Source organism: Chiloscyllium punctatum, chromosome 33, assembly GCF_047496795.1.
Source record: "Chiloscyllium punctatum isolate Juve2018m chromosome 33, sChiPun1.3, whole genome shotgun sequence".
NCBI classification, from domain to species: domain Eukaryota; kingdom Metazoa; phylum Chordata; class Chondrichthyes; order Orectolobiformes; family Hemiscylliidae; genus Chiloscyllium; species Chiloscyllium punctatum.
In genome coordinates, this window is record NC_092771.1 from 7,135,642 (window position 1) to 7,153,685 (window position 18,044).

The window sequence follows — 18,044 nt, forward strand, 5'->3', positions numbered from 1 at the left end:
TGCTGTAACCCTTGTACTTCATATCAATCAAGAACCTATCTACCTCTTAAATACACACAATGACTTGGCCTCCAATGCCCTCTGCAGAAATGAATTCCTCAAATTATCTACCCACTGTCTGAAGAAACTCCTCATCTCAGTTTTAAGGGGTTACCCCTTCACTCTGAGGCTGTCCCCTTTGGGTCCTAGTTTCTCCTCCCAATGGAAACATCTCCATGTCTATTTTATCCAGGCCTTTCAGTATTGTGTAAATTTCAATCAGATCCCCACTCATTTTTCTAAACTCCATCAAGTACACACCCAGAATCCTCAGCTGCTCCTTATATGACAAACCTTTCATCACCTCAATCATGCTTGTAAAACCACCTCTGAACCCCCTCCAGTGCAGCATATTTTTCCTTTAGGTATGGGACCCAAAATTACTCTCAATATTCTAAATGTAGTTTTAGATTAGATTACTTACAGTGTGGAAACAGGCCCTCCGGCCCAACAAGTCCACACCGCCCCGCCGAAGCGCAACCCACCCATACCCCTACATCTACCCCTTACCTAACACTACGGGCAATTTAGCATGGCCAATTCACCAATGCACATCTTTGGACTGTGGGAGGAAACCGGAGCACCCGGAGGAAACCCACGCAGACACGGGGAGAATGTGCAAACTCCACACAGTCAGTCACCTTAGGCGGGAATTGAACCCGGGTCTCTGGTGCTGTGAGGCAGCAGTGCTAACCACTGTGCCACCGTGCCGCCCAAATCTCAGCAGTACATCTTCTGCTCTAGCCCTCTTGATGTGAAAATTGCATTTGTCTTCCCAGCTGAACCTGTATGTTAATCTTAAGAGAATCCTGAGCTAGGACTCCTAATTCCCTTTGTGCTTCATGTTTCCGAAGCCTTTCCCCAGTTAGAAAATAGACTGTGCTTTTATTCTTCTTACCAAAGTGCATAATCTCTCACTTCGCTGCATTGTATTCTGTCTGCAAATTCTTCACCCACCATCAGCCCATGTCCCCAAACCTGGACTTCTGGATTGCTAGTCGATTGAAGATACCACTACAACAGCAATTTCCCCCCTTTATGAACTTTCTGAGATATATGTTTAAAGTGCTGCAGAAGTTCTAGCATTTTCTTCAACCCACTTTGTACAGTGAATGTGACTCCAGGATTTATGATATTACTTTGAGTTATTATGGATTCTGTTTTGTGACCCACTATAATACAGCCACTGCCAAAGTTTTCAGAATGAAAGCTGTGAAAATATTGTTGTAAACCATTTTTGTGTGCATAGTTAAAAATCTGATTATCATCACCTACAATATAACAGCTGCTACATACAGTAGAATCCCTACAGTGTGAAATCAGGCCATTCAGCCCATCAAGTCCACATCAACCCTCCAAACAGCATCTCCCCCCACCCCTACCAGAACCCTGTAACCATGCATTTCCCATAGCTAATCCACCTAGCTTGTACATCACTGGACACTGTGGACAATTTAGCATGGCCAGTCCACCTAACCTGCATATCTTTGGATTGGAGGAGGAAATTGGAGCACACGACAGAAACCTACGCAGACACAGGGGTATTGTGCAAACTCCACATAGACACTTGCTAGAGGGTGGAATTGAACTCAGGTCCCTGGTGCTGTGAGGCAGCAGTGCTAACCACTGATCCACTGTGCCGCCCTGTAAACATTGTTACAATTTCCTATGTTTATGCATGTAAGGTGGTCTCCATTTCTCAGATCCATTTTATTTTCATAAAATCCCCAAAATGACTCAACTGTTATCTAAGTAAAAAAACAGAAGTTTTTGAAATGCAAACAGATTGTGTTAGAAATCCAACTGTGGCCAGAGCAAGTGTTAACATTTCAGATTGATGACTTTGTTCAGAACAAGTATGTGTAGTATTGCAGTCAGGCATTTATAGACCTAACTATCACAACTGAGAGTGTGGTGCTGGTAAAACACAGCAGGCCAAGCAGCATCCGAGGAGTAGGAGAGTCGATGTTTCGGGCATAAGCCCTTCATCAGGATGAAGGGCATTCCTGATGAAGGACCAATGCCCAAAACGTCGATTCTCCTGCTCCTCAGATGCTGCCTGACCTGCTGTGTTTTACCAGCACTACACTTGCGACTCTGATCTTGAGCATCTGCAGTCCTCACTTTCTCCTAACTATCACAACCTCTCTTTGAGATTTAGTCAAATCTGTGTCCATCGATGTTCATCTAAATAATATGCCATAAGGTGGCATAAAATTCATAAGGAATGTTTACATTCATTCTTTCATAGTGTTACCCTATCATTCTGTTTCATCTTTCATTAAACATCTTTGAAATAGAACATCCAAGACTGTGCAACATGAGCTCAGTATTGCAATCATTCCCCATTATGCGTACAAGTCATGGCCTGGAAATTGAGCATCTGAGCTGACTGACATTGAGCAAAGTTAAAAATCACACAGGTTATAGTCCGACAGGTTTATTTGGAAGCACTAGCTTTCGGAGTGCTGTTCCTTTGTCAAGAAGCTGTGGAGCAGGATCATAAGATTTAAAATTTATAGCAAAGCATTGCAGTGTCATGCATGCATGCAACTGATACAAAACAGCAATCTAGATTTGTTCAATGTAAAGTCTTTCATCTTTTAGAATGGGTTGCAGGTTTTTGGTTTATTAATATGTAACTACCAGAACGTCTTTAAGTCACATTCCTGAGATAACGTAAGGTTTTATTTTTAAAAAGTGACATCTCTGCTCAGACAATGCATTAAGCATGAGAGGTTTAAGTCTGCCTATATCCCAATCTTGAGCCAGATTGGTTTCTGTTTCCAAAGCAGGAATTTATAAAATGTTCCATGGATTGACTACCTACAGATTGTGTGCTTTTTGAACAAAATAGAATGTATCTGCAATTACAAGATCTTTGGGTGACCATCCTCCAAGGTGGACTTCAGGCTACGTAACAACACAGAGTGGCTGAGCAGATGCTGATACTCAAGTTTGGATGGCCTCAACTGGGATCTTGGGTTCATGTCACACCACAGGTGACCCCTCTACACTCTACTGTTGACTCAAAAAGAAATTCTCGGAATGCACAATATTAAAACTAACTTTATTTTGATTAAATTGGTGAAAGATTAATAGTTTGTAGTCCAGAGTGTCAATCTAGATATGCCTAGATGGACTAATGAGAGATCTCTAATTTTTAGCAAAAGGCAGCGTATTTTATAGCCTTTATGTGTGTAAAAATTTCATATTTTTTAATTTCCCACAAAATATGATGTTTCCACCTCTAACGAATGTTGTCATGATTAAATTTAGGTGATTAGTACATTTTAGTCTTGTTCTCAGAGATCAAAAACTGAGCTATTGATTTAAAATGTTTCTTCTTCATCTTGCGTCAAAGCAGATAAAGCTAGACATTTGTCAGTATTCTATTCATTTGCTGTTCCTGGGAAAGCAGAACTACAAAGTTATGCCAAGAGTCTCATATTCCTTAATTCTTTCTCATGGTCACTGTGACTTTCAATTTAAACTTATAACACAAATTATTATTGCAAGATGGAGATTTAAAATGGAGGATTTCAATCGTGGATTCTCCAATACTTTATCAATCCTCTCTCTCTCTCTCTCTCTCTCACTCTCTCTCTCACTCTCTCTCTCTCTCTCTCTCTCTCTCTCTCTCTCTCTCACACACACACTCACACGCAGTCTTACATACTCATACTCACGCAGACACTCTCTCTGTCTCTCACGCACACGCGGACTTACACTGGCTTAGCTCAAAAAGCATACAATCTGCAGGCAGCCATGTAACATTTTAGAAATTCCTAGTTTGGAAATAGAGCTAGTCCGACTCAAGGTTGAGATGTAGACTGACTCTGACTTCACACATTTTTTTTTAATAGCTATTTTATTGATAAAGAACATTTTAAAGATTTTTTTTACAAAATTACAAAAATAATACAAACTAGTGTATTCCACTTTACAATATAATAACAACACCAATTTAAAATTAAATAAATAAAAAAACCAAACTAACTACTAACCTATTCTACAAACAACCGAAACATAAAATAGGATATCGTACATTACTAACAGTAAACAACAAAGTAATTAAATAACTAGATACATACTCAAAATAGATTTGTATCAAAGTCATAATAAAACCCGTATTTGTACGGGATTCCTCGTCCCGGGGGCCCCCGAAACATTCAGAACCATTGCCACAGCTGAACAAAAGCCCTGAACAGTATGGCGGAAATGAAGAGCCCAAAAGTAGGGACGTTGGATCCAATCCAATCTCCGTACCCAAAATCTCTGTCAAGGCATTCACTACTCTATCCCAATACTTACGGATCTTATGGTATGCCCATAGACAATGCGTGAGAGTGCCAACTTCGATTTTACATTTCGGACACGTTAGGGATGTTCCTGCCTTGAACTTTGTGAGTCGTTCAGGTGCCATGTGAGCCCTGTGAAGTATTTTTAATTGAGTAGCCTGCATTCTGTTATAGATTGAGATCTTTCTGGCATTTTCCCAGATGTCCTCTCACATTTCTAAAGAGATTTCCAACCCTAATTCTTGATTCCAGGTATTATACAATTGTTCTATGTCCTTCGACACCTTATTGTATAATGAATGATAAAGAATACTGACCGAGGGTGGCCCTATCGGCCAAAGCACTCTCCTTTCCCTGTTTGATTGACTATCAGTGTGGTCTTCTTTTGTATAAATTCTTGTATTTGAAAATACTGAAAGAGGTCCTTGTTAGGCAGTCCAAACTTCTGGCGCAGCTGCTCAAAGGACATCGTAACTTCCCCATCGAACAGGTCTCCCAAACAGGAGATACCTCTGGACTCCCAAGTTTTAAATGTAGCATCTGTCAGCCCTGGCAGAAATCCTGATGTTCCCCCTATGGGGAATAAGGGAGGTTTTTTGCAGGTTACCCTCATCTTGTTGCATTATCTTCCAGGCTTTGCTTTTATTTAGTAGAATAGGGTTTTTACGATAGTCTGTAATAACTCTCATCTTGTCCATAAATAATAAATTGATGAGGGGACATATTGCTTGGCAAGTCTCTATATCTAACCAGATTGATTGTAGGTCACAAGATAAGATACATAACATTTGTGAGAAGATTTGTAGCTCGGGTGCTCGTTGTTGTGGTTCTGTTCGCCGAGCTAGGAATTTGTGTTGCAAACGTTTCGTCCCCTTTCTAGGTGACATCCTCAGTGTTTGGGAGCCTCCTGTGAAGCGCTTCTGTGTTGTTTCCTCTGGCATTTATAGTGGTTTGTCTCTGCCGCTTCCGGTTGTCAGTTCCAGCTGTCCGCTGCAGTGGCCGGTATATTGTGTCCAGGTCAGTGTGTTTGTTGATAGAATCTGTGGATGAGTGCCGTGCCTCTAGGAATTCCTTGGCTGTTCTCTGTCTGGCTTGTCCTATAATAGTAGTGTTGTCCCAGTTGAACTCATGTTGCTTGTCATCTGTGTGTGTGGCTACTAAGGATAGCTGGTCGTGTCGTTTCGTGGCTAGTTGGTGTTCATGTATACGGATCGTTAGCTGCCTTCCTGTTTGTCCGATGTAGTGTTTTGTGCAGTCCTTGCACGGGATTTTGTACACTGCATTGGTTTTGCTCATGTTGGGTATCGGGTCCTTCGTTCTGGTGAGTTGTTGTCTGAGAGTGGCTGTTGGTTTGTGTGCTGTTATGAGTCTTAGTGGTCGTAGCAGTCTGGCTGTCAGTTCAGAAATGTTATTGATGTATGATAACGTGGCTAGTCCTTTGGGCTGTGGCATGTCCTCCCATTCCATTGTCTTTCCCTTAGGCACCTGTTGATGAAATTGCGGGGTATCCGTTTTTGGCGAATACCTTGTAGAGGTGTTCTTCTTTCTCTTTTTGCAGTTCTGGTGTACTGTAGTGTGTTGTGGCCCTTTTGAACAGTGTCTTGATGCAACTTCGTTTGTGTGTGGTTGGGGTGGTTGCTTTCGTGGTTCAGGACTTGGTCTGTGTGTTCGGCTTTCCTGTGTCCCTTTGTGGTGAATTCTCCGTTCGGTGTTCTCTGTACCATCACGTCTAGGAATGGGAGTTGGTTGTCCTTTTCTTCCTCTCTAGTGAACCTGATTCCTGTGATTGTGGCGTCAATGATCCGTATTAGAACAAACAGTTTTACCGCAAATTCAACCCAAACTCTGGGTCAGATATGTGGACGATACCTTTGTAATCATTATAAACACAGAAATAGAGAACACACACTGGATCATCAACGCCACAGTCACAGGAATCCAATTCACTAGAGAGGAAGAAAAGGACAACCAACTCCCATTCCTAGACGTGATGGTACAGAGAACACCAAACACAGAATTCACCACAAAGGTTTACAGGAAAACCACACACACACAGACCAAGTCCTGAACCGCGAAAGCAACCACCCCAATACACACAAACGAAGTTGCATCAAGACACTATTCAAAAGGGCCACAACACACTGCAGTACACCAGAACTGCAAAAAGAGCATTCTCATAGGATATAGAAGTCGAGGTAGAATATTCATCTTAACTAGAACTACTCTGCCTAGCCAGGATATTGGAGATCTCCCCAACTTTGAAGGTCCAGCCTTATTTTCTCTAATAAGTGTACGTAATTGGCTTTATACAGCTGACCAAATACCAGAGTAATAAAAATACCCAAGTACAGAAAACCTTCTAGCGACCACCAAAAGGGAAAACCAGATCCATCCGGTAAATTGGATATACTGGCAAGGCCTCCCAACGGCATGGCTTCCGATTTCATAAAATTGATTTTGTAACCTGAGAACATACCGAACAGATTGACCACTTGAATTAAGCGGGGCATGGATGTCAAAGGATTACTTGAGAAGAGGAGGGCATCATCCACAGAGAGAGTAATTTTGTGCTTGCCTGATCCAACCCTCGGAGCCGTTATATTAGGGTCAGTTTGTATAGCTTCCACTCGGGGTTCAATCACACGTGTAAATAATAATGGTGAGAGAGGATATCCCTGGCAACAGCCTCTGCCGATGCTAAAGCCATCCAAACTTAAGCCGTTGGTGATCATGGCTGCTTTGGGATCATTATATAATACTGAAACCCATTTAGTAAAGACCTCTCCAACACTGAACCGTTCCAGCGTATAAAAAAGGTATGGCCATTCTACCCAATCAAATGCTTTCTCTGCATCTAGGGAGACAGCCAACCCCAGTATTGTTCCCTGTTGGCAGGCTTGTATCCTACTTAAGACCCTTCTAATGCTATTAGTTGGCCTGTGATCCTTTATAAACCCCATCTGGTCCTCTTTTATAATGAATGGTAAAACTCTCTCCAGTCTTAATGCTAACATTTTTGAAAGAATTTTAAAATCCACATTTAACAAGGATATGGGTCTATATGAAGAGCAATCTTCTGGGGCCTTTCCCTTCTTAAGAATGAGAGAAATATTTGCTTCTCTTAACGAAGGCGGGAGGCAGCCCTGACTCTGTGAATGATTGTACATATTTATGAGTGGCCTGGGCAGTTCCCCTTTAAATTCTTTATTGAACTCAACCTGGACTCTGTCTGGCCCAGGCGCTTTGCCACTCTGAAGCTGCCTAACCACATCCTGTACTTCCTGGATTGTCAAGGGGGCATTAAAGATTGACACCTGCTCTGAGGTTAGGCCCGGAAGGGCCAGATTTTAAAAGAAACACTCCATCTTCCTAGTTCTATCCTCTAAGTCCTGCGACTTATATAATTCAAAATAAAACTTTTTAAAGGCTGTACTGATCTTTTTACGATCACAAGTCAAGGTACCAGCACTTTCTCTAATGGACGCAATGGCTTGGGGTGCCTTTTTCTTTCTGGCAAGGTATGCTAGATACCTGTCAGGCTTGTCACCAGATTCAAATAATCTCTGCTTTGCGAATAATATTTCCCTTTTTGCTGTTTGTGTAAGTGCGGTATTCAAGGCTGCCCTAAGGGCTGTGACCCTCTGTGGCTTAGTAATGGAGGGTCTATCAACATATGCTGTCTCAGCTGCCTGCAGCCAAGCCTCGAGCAGGCGCTGTCACTCTCCCTTTTGTCGTTTCTGGGTCGCAGAATATGAGATGACCAAGCTTGCACATATGCCTTAGTGGTCTCCCACATCATCAAAGGGTTACTAGTCATACCTGAGTTGATATCCCAGAAGGTTTTAAATTCCTGCGAAAAATACTTTATAAATTTGCTATCCTTCAATAAGAAAGGATCCATATGCCAATGTTGGGGGCCTATCTCATCATCCCTAGTCTTAACTTTCATATATATACTGCGGCAAGACCAGAAATAGTTATATTACCTATTTTACAAGACAGTAACAAATTCAAAAGGGTCGAAGGGACAAAAAACATATCAATTCTGGTATGGCATTTGTGTAGGTTAGAAAAGAAAGTAAAGTCTCTACTGTGGGGATGAAGACACCTCCACACATCATCTAGTCCTAGCTCCTTGTTCAGATCCGCCAGTTGCCTCGATCTCTGAGATATGCCCACAGTGCTCCTAAGTATCCTATCCGTCTCTGGGTCAATAATACTATTATAGGGGGAGATTTTAATTGTATGACGGACCCAAAAGCCATTAACTTAGACAACGCTTCTGTTACAAATTTAAAAGGGTGTGCCGGGGGACAATAAAGATTCAAAATCCCGTATTCCTCTCCGTATATTAGGGCTTTGATCAATATATACCATCCAGACTCATCTTTTATCTGGCTTAACATTTGGAAAGGAAGATTCTTCCAAATGAGAATGGACAATCTCTTACTTTTTGAGCTGAATGATGAAAAGAACACCTGGCCAAACCCACCCTGTTGCAGCTTCAAGTGTTCCTTATCAAGTAGATGTGTCTCCTGTAGAACAGCTACATCAACCCTTTCTTTTTTAAGATTTGATAATATCTTTTTCTTTTGATTGGCGAGTGGCTCCCCTTGACATTCCAGGTGCACCATCTAATCGATTGGCTAGCCATGATCGTCCAGTCAGGCCGGAGACCCCCCAGGAGGAAGAACCCCACCCAAAAGACATTGAATAAAGACCATAAAAAATTCACATTAAAAATAATTCTTTAAAACAGCTAAACCAACACAATTAAGAACTACTAAGTAAAAATAACACAAAACATTTGAAAGGAGACTCTCCCACTTGCTCCCAGGGGGCATTACTACCTTCCAATAACCCCACCATAACCTCTCCCAGCTAAGGCCCTGTCCTTGGCTCAGGCATTACAAAATGGAGTAAATAAATTCAAGTGTCTTATAAAACAGGAGTTAACAGTGAGTGACCCACCCCTCCCCCCATGCCATCACCTAGATATGTTTAATAAAACAATACATGATAGAAATATATAAAGTTATAAAATTACAATCCCAACAAGTATTAGGCAACTAAATAAGAAAAAAAGAGAGAAAACCCCACTCAAAAAATAAAACTCCCCCAAAAATCAAATAAGCCACACAAGCTCTAGAAGGGAGACCCCCATCACAGAGAAGGATGGGTGATGGAGAAAGAAAGAAGAGTAAGCAAAGGGCGGGAGGGGGGAATGTGCAAAATGAAGTCGTTATCTATACAGTTCAAGTCCTGCAGTCTGTTTGAGAGGGTCCGGGAATTCTTTTACCTTGTCTGATGATTCAAAGTTATATACAGATCCTCCATGACTGAAGCGCAGCGTTGCCGGATATCACATCGAGTATTGAATATTTAAATCTCTCAAACACTTCTTCACCTCATCGAATGCCTTCCTCTTGCGAACCACGACTGCAAAAAAGTCCTGAAACAGCATTATTTTGGAGCCTTTGTACATCATGGCATGGGGATCAGTGGGCCCACTCCATCCGTACCTGGCCCAGTCCTGACTCCAACTTCAATAATTGTGGGAGCCATTGCTCTAAGAAATCCACAAGCTGGCCTTCCTCCTCCCGTTTGGGAAGGCCCAGCAACCAAATAATTTTCCAACGACCCTGATTCTCGAGGTCATCAATGTGCTCCTCCAGGGTTCAGACTCGTCGCTCCAGGGCCCGGATCTGACCCACGGATGACTCAGCAGCAGTCTCCGAGGCCGCGGCCCATTGCTCTGCCCCTCCGACACACTGCCTGAGTTTTTCGATCTCTCGGTCATGCTTCTGCAGCATGACCAAGATCAACTCCCACCTGGACCGGGCTTCCTCGATGGATGTGTCGATCTTCTCCAGGAGTTTGATGATCTCTGAGATCAGGCTCGTCTCTACAGGTAAGTCCCGCAAAGTGGCCATGGACGTCCCTGCTGCTGCGGGAGGGAGTGGGGGAGTTTTTGCCTTTAGTCATTTTTTAAAAAAAGCACCAAACTGTTAAAGTTTAATGCAAAATGACTAAGAGTGCTGTGCAAAAGCTATCTTGAGTGGTTTAAAAGGTGAGCTGAAGGTGGATACCCCACTTTGTCCGAGTCTTAGGCACTGCAGACTCAGACCTCCTGGATTGCAGCCATCTTGAATCTCCCAACTTCACACATTTAAAGCATTGCCTGAGCTGAGATGTCACCTTTTTTTTTCAGTAAAAACCTTAAGTTATCTTGAGAATGTGACTTAAAAGAAGTTCTGGGCTTTACATATTAATGAACCTCAAACCCATTCTAAAAGATGAAAGACTTAACAGCATCTATGCTTGTTCAGTATATCGTTTTAGTTGCATGATACTGTGAACTTTTGCTATAAATTCTGTGTCTTGTGATCCTGCTCCACAGCTACCTGATGGAGGAGCAGCACTCCAAAAGCTAGTGCTTCTAAATAAACCTGTTGGATTATAACCTGGTGTTGTGATTTTTAACTTTGTTTACCCAAGTCCAACACTGGCACCTCCACGTCATAACATTGAGCAGGCATTTTCACTATTCAACTAATGGCTGAGTTTTTGACTGCCTCTTTTCCCAAGATCGTGAACTCTTGCAACATAAACATTGCATACTGCAAATGGATCAAAGTGCGATTGCTTTTTTGATATTCAGTAGATTTGCATTGTTGTGGGTTTGATCTTTGGGGTTTCCCCAGAATAACCCTTTTGGATTCCTCCGTGGCACCACATTAGAGGGTACCTGTTCAACCACAGTACACATGATAGATGCATTCTGAGGGCAACTCAGACAGTTACTAAGTATTGGCAACCACTTAAAAAAGCAATAACAAGTGAACATCTTGAATTGGAAACTGATTTTATTTTTTCTCTGGTATTTCTTACAGCATTGTTTTCTCAACCTTAAAAGCAACTGAAAAGACGTAGAAAGTTTTAGCACAAGTATTCCCCTCCTTCCCGATCTTTTTTGCCTTCATCTTGAAGTAGTCTTGGCACTGTCAAGACACCTGTCTTGATCTTATATTTGGCTTAAATCACTGGCTCTTATCACTGAACTGCAGGACTATTGCTTTTTCTACACAATGCCTAAAAGACACTTGGATTTGAAAAGCCTATAGCTCTTCTTAACTTGCCCTCACTCTGGATTTTAAGTATTCCACCCAATCTTTTGGACAATATTGGGCAAAAGCTGTTGTGGTGCTTTTAAAGTTGTCTTATTTTGAGTGAGCCACTAAAATTAGATTCTGTCTTCCCTGTCTGTCTTTGACAAAAGATCCCATTACATTATCCATAGAGACACAAAAGAGTCTTGCTGCCCAAAATATATCTGCCATCTCACTTAACTAGAATGGATTAATTGACCATTTACCTTACTATTGTATGTGGGACTTTTCTGTGTCTTAATTGTCTGCCCTGTTTGCTTAAAAAAAAATGCTTAATTGACTCATAAGAGATTTGCTTTATCCCAAGATCATGAAAGATGCTATGCAAACGTGTGTTTTTGTTAACAAGAGGGTGACACCACAAAACTTTGTCTGTTAGAGGTTAACAGTATTGCTGGTTGAAAGAGTGAACCGATGGATGTTGGTCAAGGTAGGAGGAAGAAAGTGAGGACTGAGATGCTGAAGGTCAGAGTCAGGAATGTGATGCTAAAAAAGCACAGCAGATCAGGCAGCATCTGAGGAGCAGGAGAGTCTATGTTTCAGGCATAAGCCCTTCGCCAGGAATGGGAAGGCTTATGTCCGAAACGTTGATTCACCTGCTCCTCGGATGCTGCCTGAAGTAGGAGGGAGACTGTTCTATGAGGTTCAAATGGAAACATCTGAATCTGTCATAACCTACAGGATCAGATTTTCTCCAGCTGTGATCTTTTCAGATAACTACCTATTTTTATAGTTTTGGCATTCTTTGAAAGCTATTTCAACTTCTGAAGGCATATGTTTTAAAAATATGAAGCATCATTAAGGTTGATCTTGTGTTTCCTCATTCTAAATTTTGTTGTGGAACTGTTGCAAAGGAGGCAAAATCATTTGCTTGAATTGAATTTATACCTTTAGAGTTGCATTTGCTCATAATGTAATTTCCAACAGCTCTTTGATCAGCCTAATAGTTAGACACTGAGACAGTAAATCACTACTACGAAGCAACCTTATTTGTTGGATGTTTCAACAGAATGACTTCATAAGCCTGCAGCTCTATCTGTGAAGTTGGTTTTATGTTGATACAATCACTGGATGACCATTGCTCAGCTGCATTTTATGACTTTGAATTTTATTCATCAGTCCCTCTTATATTCTTTACAGAATTTATTATATTTCATATTATATTATTTTTCATAAAAACTATATTTTGAGCTGTCTCGGACAGCAATTTGTGTGCTTGCAAATTTGTAGGGGTTGGAATTAGCTCCTTTTAATATTAGAGTCTGATAGTATTAGTCCAAGTGTAAGATTAATTCCAGAAAAAAATCACCCTTCCACTTCAAATTATATACCAAACTTTGTTGGTTCCAAATTTAAAGACTTAGTCTTCTATGTCCTGTGATACAGTTTATCTTCTGATGGGCATGCACTTGCTTTGCTTCTATGATTTATGACTAGAGTAATTTACATTTTCAGTCAGTTTTTATCAACAGTTAAACCAACCTCAAAGCTGGAACCACGACCTTATTCTTGAATCTAGTATACTATATTCCTTATTGTTAGGAGAAGGTGAAAATCCGATTCATCCTTTTAATCACTGTGCTGTAAAGATAGATGCATATGTCTTTCAAAAATGAACAATTGAGCACTGTGAACCAGGCATAACCTGGGTCTGGATGAGCTGGAAGGATAGTTCTATTGTTACATAGGAGTCAATGATTTATGAGCTGTTTGGTCATGAAGGGACAGAGGAAGAGAATAGTGAATGGGTTTTCCATTTCTAAGTATCACCTAATGATCTTTCTCTGAAGTCTGTAATTTTATATATTGAGTAAGGACAGGAATGGGCTTGGTTTTAATGGTCTCTGCTGTGAAACAGCCTGTAATGTGCAGTGCTGAGACCCTCCCCTAAAGAACAGGCAGAAGTATAAGAGGATGACTAATACGTTTGAAGGTTATTGCAGAGAAGAGTAAATATCTTCAGGGAGAGGCTGAAAGTCAATGATAAAATTATACAAATTCTTCCTGACAACGTTATTTTCCTTCAAACTTTAACAGGACAGTTTTTCTGTTGAGGGCGAGGATCTGAAACATGACTTTGAGCGCTTACAACTAGCCATGGAAATGGTTGGATTCCTGCCCAAGACACGCAAACGGTAAGGTGCGATACCTGGAATACCAGAAACATGCTGAATGGATTTGTAACACAGAGATGTTTTACACGGGAGCAAATTATTTGATGTAGTGTTATGGTTTTGATTAAAAAGCTTGGTTTAAAAAGCTGTAGCTTTTTCATGATGGATATCTTTCTAACCAATCTGTCCCAGGAAAAGAATGCATCCCTCTGGAGTAGGTGGAATCCACCAGTCCTTGTTCAGAGATAGAGATGCTATCACTGCCCCACAAGAGCCTTCATTTTCATATGATTACTCCCAAGTCCCAGAATTTATCCTTAATCCTGCTGAATTAAACACTTAGCCTGGATGCAGAAGTTTGCCTTAATTAGAATGTGATTAGAGTTGCAAGGCTAAGGAGTATAAAAGGAATTCCATCTTGATTCATGAGGATGACCATCCATCAAGGATTAACACTAAGCCATAAGATGATGTCTGAGAACATGTCGTCTGCAGTAAATTGCTGTCATTCTCGTAATGTTGTAGAGCAGTCTAGGTGACGTACAGGAAGACTTGAAACAAGAAAATCATTGGGATTAATTTTGAACTTAGCTGTCTGGGTAGTAAACTGAGAGAGCAGGTTGCTGTCAGTGTATGACCTGGTCAGTTGTTTTTTTGATTCTTTGAAATCAGTGGAACAAAATCAAGCACATTCTATAATGATGAAGTGGAATTTTTGAATTTAGCCAGCTTTCTTTTAACGAACAGGGCTGGGGTCAAAAACATAGTTTGTATACATGTTGAATGGAGAAGGAGATGGAGTGAAGCAGCCACAAAGCATAACTGTGAATTTTGGAAAAGATTGCTTGAAGTGCACCCTGCTGGAGCACACCAAATACTAGATGTAGGGATACTGTTTGAAAAGTCTGGTGCGCCTGACTAAAACCAGATAAGTTGTCAAACAAGCTGGCCCTCAAGAATCATGAGCAAAAGAGCTATTTGCCGTTATACTCTCAATGATTGTGGTACTTAAATATAGGTAAAAGGGAAATTGTGTTTTAGATGTGATGCAGGTATATAACTTCACTTGTTAGAAGTTTAAAATAATTGATTCTATTTAGAAAGAATGTTGCTGATACCAGCCAGGCATTGATAGGTCACAGAAAATAAACCAGGTTTTATTTATGTCGTATGAGTCCAGATTGTTTTGGTCTTTTTTAAAAATCATTTAATGCCGATTTTTTGTGAATATGGTGAAATGTCATAGAATTAAAGCGTGTGAAGATGTCTTAAGAAACAGACTGAAACTTTGGTGGCAGGGATTTTGTAGAATTCTGCTATTTATCCTTTTCATTTTTGGGGAACTAAATCCTTAGTCTTGCACGTGACTTTGATAGACTTTCTGAATTGCACCTTGTTTAGATTGGATTGGGATTTCATGCAACATGTAACGACTGAAATCTCATAGGCATGAGTTTTGGGGTCATAGTTATTTGCAATACATGTTAATGACTTGAAAGATAGTGAATGCCTGTCATCCACACACACTCAAAAATAGGTGGGAAGACAAGTAATAAAGGTGATGCATAGAGTCTGCAAAGGGATATAGACAGGTTCAGTGAGTGGACAAACATTTGACAGATGGAATGTAAAGTGAGAAAATGAGAGATTATGCACTTTGGCAGAAAGAACTGAGCATTATTTAAATGGAGCACAGAGAGATTTGGGAGTGCTTGTGAACGGACCACACAAAGCTAGCATGCAAGTTCAGGTAAATAGGAAAGTAAATAGAATGTTGGCCTTTATTTCATGTTGAAAGGAGGATAAAGGGCAGGTCTTGCTAATAATAATCAAGGCAGTAGTCAGACCACAATTGAAATACTGTGAACAGTTTTGGTTTTCCCTTAGCTGAGCAAAGATGAACTGGCATTGGTGGCAATCTGGAGAAAGTTCACAAGGTTGATCCTGGATATGGAGGGACAGTGATATGAGGAGAATTTGTGCATCTTCGACCTGTACTTGATGGAGTTTAAAAGAATGAGAGGTGACCTTGTTGAAATGTGCATGATTTTTAGGGGACTTGTTGGGGAAGACATAGAGAAGTTGTTTCCCTTTGTGGGAGAGTTTAGGACTAGAAATCGTAATCCCATTTAAGACAGAGATGAGGAATTTCTTCTTGCAGGGGTAGTGAACTTGTGGAATTCTCTATTGCATAGATCTGATGAGTCTAAGTACGTTCAAGTTTGAGCATTCAAACTTTTAAACAAGAAAGGGATCAAGGGTTATTGGCAAAAGGCAGGAAAGAGAAATTGTATTATTAGATCAGCCTTGATCTAATTGAATGGTGGAGCAGGTTTGAATGGTCTATTTCAGTTCCTATCTCTTATGGACTTAAGTTTTGGCTGAAATAATGCCAGTTTTAATTGTTCAAATTGATTCAATTCCATTTGAAGACAAAGAGAACTTTTCATAGCATGTCCATACAAGAAAGTCTGAAATGCTATTTATCCCATTAAAACTAATGTTAAATCTGTTTCAGAAGCTTATCATACATTGATAATGGATTACCGGTGCATAGTAACTCACTGTTGCCTTGTATTTTTCTGAAACTGTAATATTAACGTTTACCATCTGCTTCACAGTAACATTTTGGCTCTTTTGGTTGCAGTATTATGGCTAAAATGCATCTTTGGAGACAAATTGTGCAATCACCATGGAAAAAAATAAAATTTTATAAACCTAAGATGTTTATAAAAAATTGTCCAGTTATTAGAGATGTTTTCTTCTCTTGTTTATTGCAAGTTTGATGTTCTATAATAGTTAGACGGTTCTATGTAATTAGATTTTTAGATGCCATTTAAATAATTTTAATGTCATTATAATTTCAGGATATTTTGCCTCCTGTCTGCAATTTTACAACTTGGGAATATAAAATACAAAAAGAAGACTTATCGAGATGATTCAGTCGACATTTGCAATCCAGAAGTGTTGCCCATTGTCTCGGAGCTTCTGGAGGTAGTGCACCTATTCATCTTATCAATTCAATGCTGTATCATAATAACTTCCATTCTCTGTTAAATTGTTAAATTCTTTCCCTGAAAGGAATATACAGGTAATTCATTTTTGTTTATACCATAGTTCCTAGTTGAGAAAAGCCCAAAATTATATATTTTTTGCCTCAACCACAACATATAGCACTATGTACATGTACATTTCATTTTGTTATTGAAAAGAATGAGCCACACTTTGCGTATTTAGCAGTAACAACTACTTGTATGTCACATTTGACAAAAAGTTCTTGAAGTTCTTTATGAGCGTAATTGGACATAATTTTACACCAAGCCACACATGAAGGTATTGAGGCAGACCACCAAAAACCTTGATAATAATAGGATTTAAGAAATGCCTTAAAAGAGGAAAGAGCGTTTTCAGAATTGGAGAGGTTTCAGGAGGAAATGCCAGAACGTCAGGGCCTCAGAAGCTGAAGGCATGGCTGCTAGTTGCAGAATTGTGGAAGGACATGAGGTCAGAATTGCTACGTCTGTTTATTTCTTGCTTGGACAAGAAGATCATACTGTAAAGTGAATACTGTTGAAAGGGTTTGCATAAGCGCAATGATTTTCACTATTTCCTGATTGCAGAAAAGACTGTTTTTGGTTAATTTGATAAAGAGAAAATTTAACTCTTTAAGTCAGGAAAGAAAATTGAATTTGCCAAATACTTCCTGATCCATCATGAAACTTAAGAGTTCTTTGAGTTAAAAACCTACCACGAAGATTTAAAGCTACATTAATACCCAACTACTATTAACACTATGGAGCATAAAGTCTCTGTAATATCACTCATTTTGAAATTCACTGCTCTTTAATTAGGTTAAAGAAGATGCACTGTTTGAAGCACTGACCACCAGGAAGACTGTGACAGTTGGAGAGAGACTTATTCTGCCCTACAGACTATCTGAGGTAAATAGAAAGTAATGCATTTACTGCATGTAGCATGTTGTCTATCCCACATTAGGAGCTTTAGTCCAAATATAAGTTGGTGTAGGACAAATCCAAAGTAGTCTTTATTTTGGATATAAACTCATTCAGAGTGCACTGTTATGGGTACTTATCCCCTGACTGTACTGAACTCTTGTGTGTCTCTTAAGTTTTTTATAAAACACGTCTTCACTTGCTTTGTTTCCCCTTTGGGGAATAGGTGAAAGGACTCTTGGACTGATTTATCAGCCATCATGAATGTTGGCTGCAGATGGAACAACTCATGGTGTTGGACTTGTACCAAGAATTGCTGTCCCAGACGTAGGGCTGTTACTACTGTGTCAGCATTGAAAATTCAGATCAAAGTGAACTGGATGGGTTTTTAAGACAGTCAGTGATAGTTTCCACTCAGTCTAGTTTTCAATTCCAGGTACTTTACGTTGAGTTTAAATTCCATCTATT

The 18,044-nt window shown here is 40.2% G+C and overlaps 1 protein-coding gene across 6 annotated transcripts in view; it reads left to right on the forward strand.

Annotated features, from left to right (window-relative positions):
• myo9aa (myosin IXAa) overlaps window positions 1-18,044 on the forward strand; it is a 365,642-nt gene that overhangs the window by 186,229 nt on the left and 161,369 nt on the right. For all 6 annotated transcript variants that reach the window (XM_072552871.1, XM_072552873.1, XM_072552876.1 and 3 more), the window contains 3 exons: window positions 13,547-13,644; window positions 16,491-16,617; window positions 17,475-17,564. In XM_072552871.1, the coding sequence (XP_072408972.1) occupies window positions 13,547-13,644; window positions 16,491-16,617; window positions 17,475-17,564 (315 nt within the window). The remainder of the gene's footprint in view (window positions 1-13,546; window positions 13,645-16,490; window positions 16,618-17,474; window positions 17,565-18,044) is intronic.